Source organism: Linepithema humile, chromosome 1 (genome assembly GCF_040581485.1).
Source record: "Linepithema humile isolate Giens D197 chromosome 1, Lhum_UNIL_v1.0, whole genome shotgun sequence".
Classification (NCBI taxonomy): Eukaryota; Metazoa; Arthropoda; class Insecta; order Hymenoptera; family Formicidae; genus Linepithema; species Linepithema humile.
This window is the reverse complement of record NC_090128.1, coordinates 41,367,778-41,387,969: the sequence shown is the minus strand read 5'-3', so window position 1 is coordinate 41,387,969 and position 20,192 is coordinate 41,367,778. Positions and strand designations below refer to the sequence as shown.

The 20,192-nt window shown below is 34.0% G+C and overlaps 2 protein-coding genes across 13 annotated transcripts; one reads left to right on the top strand and one right to left on the bottom strand.

The window, feature by feature from the left end:
- The first annotated feature begins 105 nt into the window (after positions 1-105).
- On the top strand, positions 106-2,717 carry LOC105672862 (armadillo repeat-containing protein 1-like). Its single transcript, XM_012368054.2, has 4 exons — positions 106-727; positions 797-1,132; positions 1,206-1,415; positions 1,553-2,717. Exons 1-4 carry the CDS (start codon positions 620-622, stop codon positions 1,718-1,720), a joined length of 822 nt encoding a protein of 273 aa, XP_012223477.1. The 5' UTR covers positions 106-619; the 3' UTR covers positions 1,721-2,717.
- wnd (wallenda) lies at positions 2,705-19,764 on the bottom strand. Of its 12 annotated transcripts, none has more exons than XM_012367871.2 (13): positions 19,186-19,764; positions 16,787-16,884; positions 14,969-15,158; positions 9,463-9,749; positions 8,865-9,051; positions 8,590-8,781; positions 7,820-8,246; positions 7,332-7,564; positions 6,828-7,155; positions 6,067-6,458; positions 5,597-5,776; positions 5,289-5,484; positions 2,705-4,924 (listed from the first exon to the last, which is right to left on the bottom strand). In XM_012367871.2, exons 3-13 carry the CDS (start codon positions 15,121-15,123, stop codon positions 4,805-4,807), a joined length of 2,697 nt encoding a protein of 898 aa, XP_012223294.1. In that variant the 5' UTR covers positions 15,124-15,158; positions 16,787-16,884; positions 19,186-19,764; the 3' UTR covers positions 2,705-4,804. The 12 variants fall into 12 exon arrangements, with proteins under 12 accessions (XP_012223294.1, XP_067207359.1, XP_012223281.1 ...); XM_067351258.1 differs by lacking the exon at positions 19,186-19,764 and adding an exon at positions 17,287-17,310; XM_012367858.2 differs by lacking the exon at positions 16,787-16,884.
- Between the last annotated feature and the right edge of the window lie 428 nt (positions 19,765-20,192).

Below are 20,192 nucleotides of genomic sequence, written 5' to 3'. Positions count from 1 at the left end.
ACAAAATAATTCTTCTCGTTTTATTAGATGATAATAGAACAGCATGGACATTTTCCTGGCGCCATATGTATTTTTTTACTAAATAAAAAAAATTATTCGATAATAATATCACTACAGGAAAGGAAAGAAAACATAAATACAAATAGTACAGCTACAAAGAGCTGATCTTTTATATCCCTTTTCGTCAGCGGCCGCGTCTGTATTCTGGCATCACGATTGACAGTGTGTTGATAAGATCAAATGACAACATGTCGGAGTACAACATGTTTCGATCGATTTTGATCAAATGCCAAATGTGACCTTTTAAGCACTCGTTTATTGTTTTATTCGCGATACGTTTTAATGTGTCGGTCTCTCGAGTAATGTTCTTCATCAATGTCCTGTGAATAAGGTTGGAGTGATCTCTAGATTACATCTGCAATATCATTGCGACGTAATAACGTAGTGGCAGGTTTTTCATTTTTTGCTCAAAGATGAATACAGTTCTTGGCGAGACTTTACGTTAAAACCTGATTTATAAGCTACATAATTTGCGAGAGTCATAGATGTATTAGATAAATCGCATCTAATCATTCAAAGTATCTCGAGCGTGTTAATGTCAACATAACGTTAGCGGACGATGGACGGAGAGGATGCCATTGATGTCGATCCGCGAGAGTTACAGGAGACTCTTCAAACATATAGAAAGCTTGCCGATGATTTTGTAAACCATGACACAATCTTGAAAGTAAGTATTCATTTACGAAGCCTGTACAAAATGTATACTTTTATGGTTTATTTACTATTTATATTGCAGGACAAAACAGTTTTATCTTACATAGCATATGTCTTAGAAGTACCTGACCCAGATATAGTCGTTTTAGCCTTAGACATTCTGGAGATATTTGTTAAAAACGTTGATAATTATATTCACATAACATCTACCTTTGGTGTACGAGAATCCTTAGAGGCTATTATAAATAAGTACAGCTTGAGTGAACCAAAGATAGCCGGTCAAGCGCAACACATCAAAGATGACATAGAGCGCATGAAACCTCCTATATACAACTTACGCAGTCGTTGCAGACGAGTTATAGAGCCCAAAAAGTTGAAGACTCATGTGATGGTTTTACATGTTCAAGGTTTATTACCTGTAAGCATTAATTAATTTATATAAAAAAGAAGTAATAAATTGATTATATAAACTATAATGATTGTGATTATAGGAAACTCGTGCCGAATTGGAAAGAATCTTAATAAGAATTGAAGGTCTCATTTCTCTTGTTGTCGATGTAGAACACCAGCGTGTAACTATGCGTACTTTAAATTATGTCACTGCAAAACAAATTGCAGAAGCAATCGATAAAAACACAGATGCCATGGAAGCAAGATTGGTTACAAGAAATAAATTTAATCAAGAATTTTTAGTAAACTTGGTAAGAATTGTAATTTTTGAATTACTGACTATGTTTTCTATCTTGCTTTTTATATTAGTATAATTTTTATTTGCTAAGCTATACCAATAACTGATATATTTTTATGTATTAAGTATGCAATTATAAAATTCTCACAGATACAAGGCGACAATAGCGATGGCGAAGAAATGCCTGATTATTTGCCCGAAGAGGAAGAAGAAGATGACAAGGAAGGTGTCGTATCGCTATTTACCGGTTTAAAACAAAGCGCTTCATCTTTATATAAATCTACCGCTGAATTTCTAAGTAATTCATTCTATTGGTAGAATTTATGTAATGAAAATTATTCCTTTGTGATTATTGTAGTTACAGTTTTATTTATTCAAAATTAATTGTTCATTTATTTTACCAAAAAATGAACAAAAACAATTTTACGGATTTAAATGATATACACTGCTTCAATAGGTGTACGTTAAAGAGAAAGACTTGATAAACTGTTTTAGTTTAATGTTTATGATGAATCAATTATTATCATTTAAGAATTTTATATTCCTGTCAAAGCGTGTTTATGATAATAATTATAGTAGAATAACATGTTAATTGGTTCTAACAATTAATAATGCCCTATACTCTCATAAATTTAATCTGTATAAAAAGATTTCTAAGTTTTTACACCTATATTTGTAAAAAGAAAATGTATATACGCTTTATGTTATTTACTTGTTTACGTATTTACTTATGTACATAATTAGTTTTTTCTTATTTTTCATATTTCAACAATTATACATGTTTTACATTTAAAATTTTTAACGTGTGACTTGATATACTGCGACCAAAGGATTTTCTTCAAATTCAAATATGCTAATGTAATGTCAATATATTATACATACTAAAGAGATTGCGTGTAAATGAGATTTCAGTGTAGAAATTTGCAATATGTCAAATTAGATATAGGAATTAAATATATATATGACATGGACATTCTCAAGATGTAGTAGTGTATACAATTGTGCGAAGTTTTGATTAAAAGAATTTTAATGTTTAAATCCGCAATAGTTTTCATCGATGTTGTAATGTAAATTGTTTGTTTTTAAGTTTACTCGTGTAACATATTTGTAAATCCATGTTTATCAAATTACCAAGCAATTCTCAACTAAGCGTCAAAACTTTCGTATGCCAATGCCGTCATTAAATTTAACGATCGCTTTTAAACAAAGCTGCATACATTTAAAAATCTTTATCGCTTGTTAGCGATCTATATACGCCACGATACATTCGTTGGATTTGTACAAAGAATGAAATATACGACATCGTGTAAATCAACTTTATTTTTATCTTATATATATAACACAAATTTTGTGTACTGCTTCCATTATTATATAATAATAGAACTAGTCAGTTTTAGCTGCCACTGCACAGAAAGGAACAATTTACGCAACTACTCACATAAGTATGATGGATACAATACGTATGATTACTACAAAAAGTACATCTCTCTATATAATATATCTTATAAATTATTTCGTTCAAATGAGCACATCAAAATCGTTACTCTACTTTATTCTTACTCCACTAAGTTTCCGTTGTATTGTCTATATTTACAGATACAGATGTATATATAATTGTCATTAAGGCAATTTGAGTTTCAAAGCAGGTACAATAGATGGATGCAAAACATCATTTCTTTTCGGCATTTGAGTAAACGTAATAATTCATAAAGATGCGCGAGAGAAAGAGAGAGAGAGGGAGAGAGAGAGAAAGAGAGAGAGACAGAGTTTACAATAATTATTAGTACCGATAATCCGCGGAATGAGTATGAGGTTCGCGTGCAGTCCAGTGCTATTGAGCTTCGTTTTGAAACTCGCGTAATCTGCACCACGTTTGACTATCTTGCGCAATACAACTCACTTCTTAAACTATATATAAATGCTTAGCCCGAAATCAATAAGTACATAGTCACTGTAAACTTATACTCTTTGACCCCTGTTGGCTGTGAAGTAAAAAAAAGAAAAGAATCAAGTTCCTTACGTATGAGCACATATCTCGGAGAGAGATACATGCAACGATACTCTCCCGTGAATAGAGTACAGCTTTTTAGGAAGGAAATTTTATATTCTTGCACTTTTTCTTGCATTTCGTTTCTCGTCTAACATTTTTTTTTCCCGTGTATATTCATAATATATTATAAATATAAAAGATCATATAAGTACAACAATATCTTCCAATACATGCTTCAAAGACTAAATTGTATATATCACTAATTCTCTAACTTTCACTAGACACTTCAATCGTCGCGGTCGATGCATGCAAATTGCCATAGGCACTTATGTCTTCATAAAATTCGTTATCGTTATGTTGTACATTCTATCCCGTTTTTGACAAGTAATTTATTTGCTCTTTTTTTTTTTTTCTTTTCGTTTCAAGCAAACGCATGTATTCTGCGTTTAAATTGTATGTATATATACATAATATCATTAGCTGGATGCTTTCACAATTGTGATTACTTATAATTGCCTTTCTGTCTCATCAGACATAAACGTACATAAGTAGGGAAATATTTGAACTTGAGAATCTGCTGTCTGTCTCCAAATATGTGTAGAAAACTAATTTCTACGGCAATGGGTATGCTTGAAATTAAATTTGTGACTTGTAAGTGACGTACATACGCTTATTCAGGAACTATCAACGCAAAATATGAGATGCCATGAAAAATAAATAAATAGACGATTTCTCACGTGAAGCACACCGGACACGTCATGTATATAACATTCTCCAATAGTAAATCTAACGAATGCTACGACGTAGATAAAGCTCGGTGGACACAGTGATTCTGAATAATACTAATATAATCGCTGCATTTGCAAATAAAATCCTTCGAAGCAGTATTTAGATTTGTTGGACGAAAATTATACTATGTATAGATCTAAATTCACGATCTCATGCGGCTTTAAAAAAAACTTGTGTGTAACTCAAATAAACTTGAGCAATATTAACATAGTTTTTCACTAACTTATATAAGTGATTTTGAAATCTGATTGGCTTCAATATTCAATTAAGACGTCAAGTCTCGAATTTCCAATTATTTGCTTATGTTTTCTAAATAATACTACATCTTTTTAATATATATATGTATGTATGTATATATGTGTGTGTGTATATATATGATGTATATGGTTGCATATGTGTATATATACATAAATAAGTATATATATATATGTAACTGCATATATATATCGTTATGTATGTGTATATATGAATGTGTATACATGTATATGAATCGATAAATATCTACAATATTCAATGTAAGTTGCAGAATGAAAGATGCTGTAATCACCGAATTTCACTTAGGCAGTAACTCTATCCTACAAATCGTTCATAAATCAAATATAAAAATTATACTAATAAGTAATTTATACTCGGCTCTCTATCTTCATCGCTCCGCTCACTGGTTGAGATGCGATTGTAACCTCACTGACTTCATCCGTTTCCGATTGACTCGATGTGTCAGAAGCATCATCTATTTCCTTTCTCTAAATTTGATAAAACACACGCATCTTTTAATCTTTCTGCATTTCTTATAAAAGATATTGTTATAAAGTTTAATTAACCACCTGCGAAAAACTAGATAAGTCAAAAAAATTAAATTTTGCAAAGTCCACTTTAAAAGTGTAACAAGTGATATATTAGCTTGTACATATCGTTTTCACTATGTGATAAATATAAATGTACAATATTCTTTATTAACAATGTAATGTATATTCCAGTACAAACATATTACTTACTTTCTACAAAACATAATTTACGTTTTTCGCATGTGATATATTTGATCTTGACAAAGCATAATTCTTAAATCAGATTTTATATTATAAAAATAAATGAATTTACTCTACTCACCTTTTGGCATTGTATATTACGAAGAATCCTTTGAACATCTGGATTGCTCTCTAAGGTGGAGGTCTGACTGGACGGAGGATGCGAATATTCAGATGTATTTTCCTCATCAGAAGCTAAGACCCCTTGTATTCTCCCAGATGCTGCTGGTTTGGATCTTCGTAATCTGCAGCCGGGACCGATTGGCTTTCTTGCGATACTATGTAATATTCGCGACAAACGTTTTTTTAATATGATTTGACCATTCAGAGAAGCAGGCATTTAAATACTTCTTAATAATTCTCTTTATTATATACATAAATCAAATGTACCTTCTTCGTCTCAAGGAACAATTGTAAGTATAGTTTGGATCCTCTCCCTCTTCATCTGACCAGCTTTCCTCACAAGCATCATCTTCGCGATCATCTGTATTGTCCGAAGAAATTCGTACTTCAATGTCGGATTGCTCCACATAATGTCCAGACAACTTACTTGAGTCTTCTTTGTTTCTACTGTAAAAATTCCATTTAAATATTAAATTACACGATCATCAAATGTTGATTCTTTAGTAATGCAATTCTACACAACTTTGAAGCATTTTATTTTTAGATATTGCTGTTAAAGCAAAAAATGCGATAAAATAATTCATAAAATTATATTACTTTGACAGTATGAATAGCGATAACGTATTCTGTCTATAAATATATGTAATAAAGCAATGTGTCTTTCGAAACATTTGTTTCAGAATTCGTTGTAAGTTTTAAAATCAAAGTAAATCACACAGAGGATATTATATCTGTACCTGTGGGATATTATGATATCGCCATTTCCATTATCCATGGAAGATACGATAAGACGATTCGCATTCATAATCTCACTGACTTTTCTGCCGAGAGTCTCAAGATTGTCATCATCGCTACAATCCTTTAAACGTTCATTCCCGTTCGTGTTATGTTCATTCATGGGCTCAGGACTAGAGCACGAACTAGTCTGCATCGGATAGTGCGTGTTAGACAAAATTGGATTTCCATTTAAACATTCGATGACTTGTTTACTGAATGAGTGTCTGCTAGTAGCGTTCAAAGAAATGTTTTCATGCGAAGACATTATATTCGGGATGTGGTCCGTTTCGCTGATGCCCATAATATCTGTTTGCGTGTGACTATCCACGAATTTTCCAGATATCTCTATGCTCTATAATTAAAAAGCACAATGTCATGTGTCACACTTACGCCACGTTTATAACATTATCGTTAATTACAATTAACTAATATAAAATAACTAAAAGATCTCTCTTTAAATTTCTTTTAGTTGACTGAAAAATGATATAAATTAATTCATTATGCAATTAAGAACCTTGTCGAATATTCTAATACACACAGCAAATAGCTTTATAGTAAATTTTTAAATAAACATCATCTTTTTGTCAAAGAATTTACTTTAAGTTCATTCAAAAAGTTAAATGTAAACACAAACGTTCATATAAAAGACATTAAGAAAGTCAACAAGTGTCGATCAAAATTATTTTTAATATGCTTAATTTATTTATGATCGATTTCTCACCTTTCTTTCACGATGAGGACTTGATCTAGGACTGGAACTCAGGCCACAACCCGAACCGACTCTATGATGCCTGTATTTGCGCTGCTTGAAACTATTGTTCGGTGCTAAAATAGTTTCCGGTTGATTGGATTCATTCAATTGCGTATACATGGTGACTTTGACAGGGCTTTGCGGTGAATCCGTGGGTGACGGTGGAGTAGTGGGCGTAGAAGAAGTGGAAAACTGCATTGTACCATTCCGTCTCCGATACAGTCTCTCCTGAGCCTTCAATAAAGGACGGACAAGGCGTTTCTTGTACTGTTTATAGCCCGTTGATTGTTGTTCTCTCCTGAAACAAACACGGACATTAATTTCCAAATGTATGGCTTGTATGTAAGCTATCTAATTTACTTCATAACATAAAACAATTATACAAATATCAATTACTGCAGTATCTATGTTTAAAAACAAATATAATGCAATATAATACATTTCTATGACTTTACATAATAATACTTTGCTTACTTTATCACATCTCGTTCGCGTAGCTCTAATTGCAGTAGAATAGCGTTTAATTCCAAGTATAAATTGTTCGTGCGCTCGAGCTTACGCTCATAGTGTTCTCTGACATCTTGAGCCTGCCGTAATTCATCCTTCCTCCGTCGGATTAGGTCTTCTGGATTGGTGTTAGTAAATAGTGGTATCTTTTGCATGCGTTCCTGTATTTCCCTCTTCCAAGTTTGCTGCAACAGAGAGAACTTTACTATCATCTTTCCATGTACTTTGATTAGTAATTAAATAAATTGGCATCGAGAGAAAAGAGAAAAATATTTATGACCACCGTTTAAAAACACCGTTTTCTTTCCTTCCAAATTTGATTCTTATTACAGACTTTGTCGTAATAGCCAAAGGAACATAAAAAGGAACTTTTCGTATTTAAAAGACAGTGAATTACTATTCTTATCTATTCAAGCATTTCGCACACATAAATTTACCACCAGAACAATTATTACCTGTGCCTTAAAGTAATCATCAGGTTCCGTAGAAAGTACATCAACAGCTGCAATGGCAAGGTGCATTTCGATAAGCTTGAAGGAGGGCCTGTTACGTGGTTTAGCTGCCCAACATTGCTTGACTAGTAATCCGTAACCTTCGGGGCAACTAGTGGGTATCGGTAAATGAAGAGAATTGCTGCCAACTCCCCACATTACAGCAGAGGAATCGACGTCCTTGTAAGGTATCTCACCGCTCAGTAATTCCCACAATACAACACCGTACGACCATATGTCCACCTTTTCCGAGCATGGTTCATTCCTGATCACCTCCGGCGCCATCCATGCTACCGTGCCGGCGAAAGTCATCTTCGTACTAACTTCATTCCACTGTCTACTCGTGCCAAAATCGCTAATCTTCACCACTTCCCTTTGCCCGATTAGAACGCTACAAGTATAATTTTTTATTGTTCCACAGCATTACGGGAGTATTGTTGAATCTATCTTGTTTACAGGAGATAATTTGCCAATTAAATTATACAACGTTTATATTATACAACATGTCTCATATATCTATCAAACTATTTTTCATTTTTAGCCACTTCTAAAGCTTGATATTTATTCCAAATCACTTGTAATTTAAAAAAAATATTGACCAAAGAAAAATTGTCTTCAAATTTGTCCAAAAAACAAAACTTAATAGATTAAAGTGGCTTAATAAGTAAAAAAAGACAACTGCAACTTTTATAAGTTCGATAAAATTCCATATTATCATTTCATTGTTTACTTACTTTGGACTTTTCAGATCTCTGTGTATGATTTTGTGGGCATGGAGATAACCCATTCCTGCAGCAATTTGTTTTGACCATGACACCAATCTGGCGGGAGGAACCGGTTCTCCAGCTCTCAGAAGGTCGTACAATGGTCCAAACGGACACAACTCCATTATTATGCAAAAGCAAGGGGGTTGTGAACAAACTCCTCTGTAAAAATTAAACAATAAGTATTTTATAACGCGTGACTTACGTCGTAATATTATATGCAGGAGAAATAGCGAGCGTTATACTTGAATTGTACGATGTTCGGATGATTGAGCTTTCGTAAATGGCGTATGTCAGTCTCTTTTGGATCTTTCACCTTTTTTACAGCCACAACTTCGTTATTTAACTTTCCTCTAAATACTGCACCTTGAGCCCCGGATGCGAGCCACTGCATCTCGCTGATGTCATTAAAATCTATCTCCCAATCATCTGCTAAAATGCAGGCCGTATTAATCAGCATATTAAGTGTATTCATTAATATTTCAAATGTTCGGAGTAAAAATAAATCTTATGCATAACTCATAGGTTTTTTAACTTTTTTAAACTTAAATTAAGAAGTTGGTTTAATGTGGTTAAAGAAAAATAGTCTCCAAATTTCTCACAAAGAATACTTAGTAAATTTTAATAAGTCTACAAAAAAAGAATGATGTAAATTTAATCTATTCTTACATCAAACGTTTCTGGAGAATATTCACAACGAATGAGTACGACTCATCTCTACTGGATATAAAATACAAAATTTTATTTTTATCAAATGTATAAATTTTTTTTACCGACTGCAACTTAATTAAGAAAAGAAAGAAGGAATGAGTGAAAAAGCCAACATAAGAAACGGAGACTTACATGACTTACTTGAGAGAATCTTAATTTTTTCGTTAATAGCAGCCTTCGATAACATAGTCCAAACAGGACGCATACATCCTAGTATGCCGTCGACCCAACTCGATCGAGAATCGATGCTTTCCGATCCGAGAGGGCATTTTATCGCAGTATCACTGGAGTTACTTGCAGAATTAGGTTGGTTGCTATTGGGCAATTGATTTTGAACCTCCTGCAATTCCGTGATTAGCTTTTCGGGATTTCCTGCGATTTCATTTAGCTGAGCCAACTCCTCTTGGATGCATAACATGCTGAAAATTTATAATGTTTTATTAGAAATTTATATATATTTTCCTTCTTTATTATATTATATTAATTTTTTTTTTTTTTTTTTTTTTTTTAAATATAATTTTGTCCTCTATTTCTTTAATAAAACAAATTTTAAATTATTTAGTGATAAAATAGAAAGAGTTTTATATTTTGTAATTATAATACGTTTTTCAAAATATATTGCAAATGAATAATCAACCTAAGAAAAAAAATGTTATCTTGATATAAGTTACATAGAACCCGCGTACTAAAAAAAGAGGTATATCAATCACACGTAATTTTATCTTTGTTCAGTCTGATGAACGATAAGAAACGACGTATACAACGTCACGCTATATCAATCGGCTGATTGTATATATAGACTGACACTAATATTCAACACGTTTGTTGTTCTTTGGTATATATGATCAGTTCAATTTATGCGTAATTAAAACTGCCTTTTGAATTATCTATGCAAGATACAAATATTAATACTTATGTAAAAAAACTTCAATAGGAAAAGGACTCCGTCCTGATTTTAATTTTAAGTAAACAAAATAGTTAACATACATTATTCTTAATAAGAAAGAATACATTATCTATTTAGGAATACGCAATATGTATAAGAAGTTTCTATAAATTTTTAAGCCTTTGTTCCAACTTACTCTTTCAGAACTTAGATATTTATCTAGATAATCTCCTTACTGAAAAATGTACTATTAAAACATTACAACAAATGATAAGGTTATTCAAAACATTTTCCTAATGATCGGTATTTTATTACTATGACAAAATATTTATTTTCAAGATTAAGATCAATAAAACATTCTGTATAATCAAACGCATTGATAGCGCGCTCACATCGCAGACTTGAAATCACGCCCACTGTAATTTCGATTAATACGTTACAATTTTTCCATACTCATCGCAGAGATTCACAATACCGGTTCCGATAATATCGTATAGTATTATCGGGCGTTTCGTTATTCGTTATGCGATCGCGACAGACCATTGAGCGGACAGCAATGTGGTATGCAATGCGGATATCGATCGTGCTCTTTACACGCGACTATATTGCAGGTAGCATTTTCCTAAATTTAGCTCTTAACTGATAGTACTAGCAGTCACGCTCTACTAACAGTAAGTTTTCTAGCGTCCCCCGAACAATAAGTTTTCCAGCGCCCTCACGAAGAGACCTTTGCACTTTGAAAAAAACTGAGTTATTGAAATATATGGATTATTGTATTTAAAGAAAAAGACCTATGTAAAAAATTCTTTCTTTCAATATTCACATATTCCGAGTGTTATATTTTCGCTACAATGTAAAAAAGCAATGTATATTACACCAAAAAATAGAAGTATAATATAAATACAACCCATTTGTATAAAAATTTGTCATTTGAATCGTTAGTAATAATAAAGATAAATTATCAAAAAAGAAAGAATATTTTACGATATTATTTTGTAAGAATGTTCAACCAGAAACAGTCCAATAGCAATTCAATCACGAATAGCATTTCTGCACGCAAATTACAAATAATATGTATTTGTCGGTTGCTAATGAAATCGCGGAGCTATTAAAATGCAAATTGCATTTAATAGAAGGATAATGCGAAATATTGTTAATTTAATACGAGTAAGGTATTTTGTAAAGCATTTTGTAAACTGTAGCAGTTAACTGACATTAGAATGCGGTAATATGGTACGGTATCAAATTCAGCCAGACGGCACTTCAGGAAAAGAATTCTTTTTTTTTTTAATTTGTCTCTGATAAGTATAACCTTGCACAAAATAATAATTATAAAGCAATATTTCAAACATACACGTTTGAATGCTCATTGTACATTGAGTTCTCATAAATGCACCATTTACTAATATTTTTTTATTCATATTAAAATATCGATAAAATATTTAGCGAACGCTTATCAACCCTGAAATATTTCTGTCGATGACAAACATACGTAAAGATCAAAATTTCAATTACTGTTAGACGACAGAATTTTACTAATTATATTTAATTTGTCGGAACATTTTTGAGTTTATTACAATTTTTTACAACTGTAAAATGAACTCGTTTTAGCGACACGATATATTCTTGTAATATTCTTGTAATGTGAGTCATGACATGACATGTAAAATGGAGGGAATTATATGCGCGTGCGAAAGGAATTGCATAAACAAACTGAGGTTTTGTTTCCACTAGTTATCAGCTGTTACTTTGATTGATAATCGATGCAGCATAACGAAGCACACATACCACAAGAATGTCTAATGCACGGCAGTTTTATCAAAAAACGTAAGTGATACTCGATACGGTAATCGGTAACAGAATGGGTTGTCCATTGCAATATGAAAAAAAAATCAAAGGAGTGCGGATAAACTGTCTGTATTTTTACACCGCGTTATCACGCTGCGTGCTCAATCGATGACAATGCCGCTTGCTGTACTAATCGTGAAATGCTAGTCGTATTTTTTATACATTAATACTATCTCGAATAAAAATTTTATTTAAATTTAAAAGTTTTGATTTTAAACTCTCTGGAAGAAAATGTAACGATTACAGATAAAAGATAAAATTAAGTAAGATTGAAAGAAAAAAATAACTTTCAGGACAATTATATATATATATATATATATATATAATGACTTCATGATTTTTAAATATAAAGTGTATTTTTGAACATAATGAATTAGCCAACCTACGAAAATATTTCGAATTCCAAGTTTAATGACCATCTAGTAAACAAAATTAAAACAATGATGAAAAATTACTTTCTTTTTTTCAAATGATTTTTTTTTCATATTAATTACTCTTTTATCGATTACCTGAAATACATCCCTGAAATGGGATAAAAATACTATTGTATTAATCTTTAATTTTTCATTCGTTGCATATGTAACAAGAGTTACAAGATAAAATTCAAACTCTACAATCTGAGAGATCCGTTACTTATATATTCCTTTTTTGAACACATTCAAACGTATGCTCACGCTAAAATAGCCCCGTAAAAGATATATTTCCATTTAAGGGAGTGAAAGCGACCTTGAAGTCACAGATGACAGTGGCCTTAAGAAAAGATTACGGCGGTCGTCCGGTTACGAGATAAAACGATTGTCTCCGTAACGATGGTCTCTTTCTATCCTTGTGAATATGCAAGAAGCCGATTGAATAATTAACACTTGTATGCACGAGAAACTAATGCGCTTGCATAGCGAAGAAATTGAGTAAACGCGTAGTACGCGCATGCACGCTCACCGTGGCCTTCGTATCAGCTGTCCGCTGGCGTCACTCTCAATGAGAGAACCCGTGCTCGTTGTCGTAAACAATATTCCCGACCGACGGATTGACAGATTCCACCACGTTTATCACATATAAATTTCAACTACCTACATAGAGAGAATCTTATATACAAATAATATGATATTTGACAGAGCATTTCAGTTTTTTTGGAGATTTAATTTGAGATCATTGGCTGCTATTCAATGTTATTGTAATGATCTTGCTTTTTTAATTTTGTATTACTGCAAGCAGTTCATCGATTTATGAAGTGTTATCTTTAATTAATTATTTCATGGTATAACTCAGGTAACTCTGTGATTAAGGATTAAGCACGCCACGCAATGATAACGTCATCGGCGAAGAAATCCAAGCGGTCTATCCATTTCTTCGATATCATTTCTTCTTAATCAATACAACAAAAGCGTGACATTCTAAATTAATAGCATAAAAGACAAAGGAGCAGAGAAGATACTTAAGATGCAATAAAAGAAAACTTTAAAATCTCTCAGAAAAATTTTATCTAAAGTACGTACATTAGGCATATGTAATCCTCGAGATTAGAAATTTTATGGACAATTGAGTCTGAAAGCTTGTGAATATCCTTTCTTTCACAGATGTTCCTTCAAACAAAAGATACAGAAAAAAACTCCAGGCTGAGATTTGAGCGTTTATGCTCTAGATAAGTCAAAGGGACAGTGGAGATCTATATAAAAGTAACTGACAAACGCGAGCAAACGCCAGCCCGAAATCTTGTCGCTCGAGACAGCCGATAAATCGAAAATCGGATGCGAGAAGAGAACGTAATCGGAGCCGTCGACTCCGTTGACGGTGTGCAGCGATCTGATGCCGTTATCGGAGCACGTTCCGGAGTGCCACTCGGCTGGGCGAGTTTTCGCGCCTCGCGCCGCAGGAATTCTCGCTCACCTCTTCCTCGTAGCGCTGGGTACCTCGTCTGGTACATCGCTGGGTGCCATCACGACGCCGATGGCAACGTCGCCGACCGCGGCGTCATCGTTCTGCGTCGCTGGCTTCTTGAGGAAGAATCGCGCGAGGACCATCGTGTGTCGCGTATAGCATATGGACGTGACGAGAACACTGCACCGCGACAATCCAACGGCACGGATGTCGTCGTCGTCGCGTCACACCGCCGACCGAATGTTTTTAAGGCGACGGAACTTGCAGCGACACGCACACGTGAAATGTATCTCACCAACTGGCACTTGCTTGGCGCGCGTGAACGAGCCGAGACTCGAGACTGTATGGAGAGGGTCAAGAGAGTCGACTTTATCGCTGCTTTATCTCTTTCTCATTCCATTTTCTTCTCTCTGCTTTCCGTTCGACTTCTCTGTTGTTCCAATGTCGCCGTTACACGCTATATTATGCTGCTACGGTGCTCGTTTTCGCCCGATCGCGACGCAATATGCGTGAGAATAGATAACGTGACGCGCGCTGTTTTGAATTTACACATCAGAAGCATGATGCGAGAATACAGAATGTAATCAGAACCGATTTTCGTTCGCCACACGTCGGTATGTAATATCAGTCGTTGTACGTTGAAACGATGATCTTTGTACCAATTATTAAATAATACAGTTCTTAACGTGTCGCTATTAACGTCATTGACAGTTTGTAAATATAACCAGACGTATAATCCTCAGTTTATCTAATTTTATCTAAATTCAAGTTTAAATTTGCACTTTTTATAATTATTTTCATTAAATACTGTCATCGTGTACGTAATATTGATACATAATATTTTGCATAAGAAAGCAAGCTTCGGGCAAGCTTTGTTTCTCATAAATATTGAAAATGAACGAAGTGGCTACGTAATATATTATATAAATTCTTTTTTCTTATCTATATCTTTTTATGGACAATTTTCGATTTGAAAGAAAAATTTTGGGATTTTAAGGCGAAAATTGCTAATAAAGGAAAAAGTACCTGTTAGTAAATATATGAGCCTCTGGATGTGGAGACGAAAGAATCACGCCATTTACGTCTGCAGACGTCTCCGCTTCTTCGCTTTTTATAATATTCTTCGCTAAGTTATACATTTCGGGTATAGCCAAGACCTCGGTTTCAGCAGGGGTGCGCATTCTCGCTTTTATCGTGTCAGCCTAACTTGCTGCATCTGAAAAGATTACATTATCTTTAGCAACTATCCTTAACAATACAATTATCAACAATATCTGTCGCGTAAGTATTATTGTACCAAAAATCATATAAAAACACGAGTTTTTTTTTTTTTACTTTTATCTTTAGCAAACGTTTTTGTGTAAATATAAGTTATGAAAATGAAGCTATCTAGTTTATGAGACTACATTGCTAATAACAATAATAGAAAAATTTTGTTATAACTTATCGCGAGATTATGTAAATTCTTATCTAAATTGCTCCTCGATAACGTGCAATTTTAAACCTTGATCTCAGAATAAACTATCCACTCTTTTTTCTTTCTTTTAAAAGTTTAATTTGCAAAAAAAAGAACAATTCTGTTTCTATTTTATTATATAATTTTATTTGATAAATGTGTTAACATGTAAATGGTACAAAAATAAATGCTAATATTTTTAAAGAGTTAATGATGAATTTTTTCAGGATCTCTATTGATCAATTTTACCGATTATTTCATCAAGCGCTTATATCGCAGTATGTTAAGAATTGTCTTCGCGCAGCATCAAGGGTTCAATGGAATGCCGATCTAGTAAGAGGTATGGTATTTGAGCGTCCGCATACCGAACTTATAGCATTCGTTTTATTTTATCTTATACGCAGATTCTTTGGGCCCTGCGTTCACTTAACCCTGTTATTTGCGCATTTTTTCTGATAATTATAGCAGCTTCCTCGAAGTAATAAAGAGTTATACGAAGCTAAAGTGAATGGTTTAAATTTATCTTAAAATGAATCAAATATTCAATTAAGATTTAAACTTTAAATTTAAAAAAAAATTAAAATTAATGTAATTTTAAAGAATACGAATAAACAATCCATGTTCAAATAATTAACAAATAAAAATGTTCAAAATGTTTAAACAAACGTTAACAAAAATTCGACAAAAGTAGTCTATTTCTGTTTGCTTCTTGCAATGTATTACTTAATTTTGCTAGTTTGTCTGAATTCAAAATCAAACTGTGTTCAAATATTGAAATTAATATAAATTAAAAATTATAAGGCTAAAAGAATCTTTATATCCTTTTCAGATTTATAAGTTATTAATAATGTATAAACGGAGAATGAATTGTACATATGATATTCACTCTACGAACATCCCTTATACGAAGGGTGAAGGAAACTCCTCAACAATGAGTCATGCGTAGGTGTGCCCCGGTTTAATCCTGCGCACCTGGATCGAAGTCTTGTAAAGTTACTTGAACCCGGCAACCCTTAAAACCGCGTAATCAACTGTGGCATACAAATATCCGCAATAATGGCATTTCCAAAATTTCCAAAATTTGTTTCTGCTTTCTAAATTATATTACTTTTTTATGTTTTATTCAAAATTTCTAGCTGTTTATCTAATCAAATCATAGGTACAGATTTCAAAACACTTAACAAAAATCTATAAAGCTTTTGAATAAAAGATTTAAATCTACATGACGTCAGTGTTGTACTATTCCGACACAGTAAACACAGTATTCTGAAGCAATTGCCAGTTTCATTTGAGATGTATGAATTTTAACGAAAGGGATATATACCCTCCGTTCTAATTCCAAGCACCCTGCACATGTAAATTGCGACTTCGATCAGATATAAACTCACATGCAGCCATCTGACAGAAATAGCAGCGAATGGTAGCATCACATATGTCAGTCCGTTACTCATATGACTTGTGTGCAATATACATTGTATTGTACTTCCTAAAATAACAAAGGAATGTCAGTTTTTCTCTTATCTATTACATTAATGATAACAAATAACGATAAATAAGTATACTAAATTTCTTTCTTTAACAAAATACTCTATTAATCAATAAAAAATTATAAAATATATGAAGAATGTAGGCGCAAAAAATGGCCCAATTTCACGTCAAAAGCATTTTGAGAATCACTGACTACCTACGTGGACACACATAATACACATAATACACATAATGCAAAGCTTTATAATATCCGCTTAACATCCCACGGACTGAAAACGGGATAAATAATCGGCTGCACATTTTCAGAAAAAGAGATTTACTCCGAACCAACCGAAAGAAAAGATCTGCATGATTTCTTTTATGTCAAAGATCAAGATTTCGTATTGAAAAGTTTCCGCACCTGATGTCGCCGAACCTACTTTTTCCACTCTGCCATATAATTGCGTTTTACGGATAGTACGACGTGACAACGGTCCGAGAGCCACTGGTAAAGAATTGCATGGATTGTGCGAGTTGACTTGCGCACACAAGCCCAAGCTATCTCTTTGGGGCTGAACCTAGGCAGCCCCTTAGGGACAAACGTAACAAGGGTGGAGAAGATAAAAATCCATTTTCAACGTCGTTAAATGGTTATAACGTTGCAAACTCCAGATCTGCCTATCAAAGCCGTTTTTTTATGTTATTCGCGCAAACTATTCGCCAGTTTGTAACTACGATTTTTCATCGACCAAGCAAGAAGATTCTATTTGCTATGTTATATATAATTACGTCTCGAACAATCTGTGTACAGAAAGTAATCTTGATTAAATTTCACACTTATTTTTATAATATGACATTCGAATATTGTTACGCGACATAGAAATGTAAAAAATCTGAGCGTAAACTAACGACTATATATTTGCAGTCAGATGCTTCAAATTTGCAAACAAAAGGAAAAAGGGGTGAAATAAAAATATATAGCCAAGCGTATTCGGAGATTGCTTTCGGTGTTTCTTTCGCGTGCAATATCGATCGCACGAAGTCGCCATATCATGAATGAAACCTCTCACCCCTCGGGGCTCATAAATAAACACGGCGTGAAGCCGAATCTTTAAAAGACAGCTCGCGTACGCTTCTACTACGCATCCTGGCATTGAAATCACCGATAATAGCCAGTGATCACTGATTGTGGTCAGTGATCACAATGCTATTCGCGATATCCCACGATCAACTATTTATTAACAAATCGATTTTCCGAAAATAACTCTAGGAATACCAAGTTATTATTAGCTATATTCATTATAGAGACTGTTTCTTATAACTCCGTTTTCACTATTTTTAACTTATTCTTATGTTAATGTTATGTGAATTATATAGTAATTATCTGATAATAATTGTAATATCTGTAATAGTATATTATAAATTTTGGATAAATTTATGTATACTCTTATTATATTTGAAACAAAAAAGATAAAAGAAATGACCAAAGATGACACAAATTTGGGATAGCTTAATGTCTATGCAAGTCTTCGAAACGTTACATAATTGTTTATAACAATACATTGTGTCAATTATTCAATGTGTCAATCGTTTTAGAAAAATAAATTTTTCTTTGTTATACATATGTGAGAATGCTTTGTCCAAATTATGCTACTTATTGTATACAAAATTCCACGAAAAATTTATTCTTTTTTCGAAAAGGAGTGCAAACATTGTTTTTGAGTTTTAATTTAACTTAATACACTTCCAGTTTTGTTTCAAGAACAAAGTAATAGGAATTTTTTCAGAGTTTTCAAAAAATCTATTTTGTGTAATTCCAGCATATCGCATAATTTTCTCATCATTTACGAATCGCATTGCGAGATCGCTCCGATGCCAGCCGCTGGAACGAGCGTCTTTTTACATTAAACGGCGGATCCTTTCGTCCAAAGTGCGCTTTGTGCATTTTTTCCGTGAACACGGTTGCCTGCATTAATGCGCACCGGTGCGCAGCAAAGGCCGTCGCACACAAATTGACTGAAAAGCAAATGTATAACACATAAAAGCGAATGAAATGCTCCTTTGCGAATCGAGGCGAAGCGATCGCGGCGGCGAGGTGAGCTTTCACTTTTGCACAAGCGAGCGAGTGTTCATCCGCCGTCGCTGTTTTGTACCTGACAAAAGGACACTCGGCGAGCCGCAAAGCTCTTCTCGCGAGGATGGGGATGAGTGCGCGCTGATTCCTCTTCCGTAAAAAAAGGGAATCGAGAAGGATGGACGGCAAGAGAGACGCCACACGCTTTTATCGATCAGAGCGGCGCACTACCCTGTCAATGCTCACCTGAACGCTACTGTTCTCCGCTGTGACGACGGAATCGAGATTGCCGCCGTTGCCATTCAACTCTTTTGTCGATCGTCCTTCCCGAGTGTCGAGTGTCGAGTGTCGTCGCGACGCTACATCCACTGTTGCAGCTCGCCGCAATTGTCCGAGAAGGCAGTCCTCTTCGCTGCGCGGGACGTTGTCACCACGAACTGAGAAAGCACGCAATACATATTACACCCGTCTCGAATGGAGCACGACGAGCGCTCGCTCGCCCGTACGCGCGCTCGTATTATCGCACCGCACAATTCTGATTTTACTCGGCTTGTTCGACGAACCACCCTACAGCGATAGCACCCCGACGCGCGACGCGTTCGACGGACACTGAACAAAATGGCGCGCGTGATTATCCCGCAACTCTGACACCAGAGCGCGCCGTGGGGAACAGGTTGAGGAGAAAAGTTGGATGTGCGGTGCGAGACGCCGTCAGCAAATCTCCGTCTCTAATTCGACGTCACATCGCTGACGCATGAAACGAGGAGAATAGAGAACGACGGTAGAAAACAAACGAACAGGTTCTTTTATGATCAAACTTCCCGAAACCTCTTTGATATTCAAGCCGCATCGGTGGAGATGTGGCTACAAGAGAATCTAGTTGAAATGCTCCGAAAATATTTATGCAATAAAAAAATTAAAAAATAAAGATTAAACTTACCATTTCTTGTCTCTTAATCTATCATTCTCTTGAAATATTTTCTCTTATTTATGGTTTTTATATTTCTGCGACTTTGCAATTTGGCCATTGAATTTTTTAATTTATAAATGTGGGAAAAGTCAAAAATCAATCATATTTTCCTAATTAACTTCCAGAAACTACTAAAACAAAAATATTTATAGAAAGTAGCAAATTAAAAGATTAGAAACGATAAACTTAATTGTTATCCTTTAATTTTATTAACACTTTCGCGACCGTTATATAAAATCCGACATTTCACATTACACTTAATACATTGATGCAAAAGACAGTA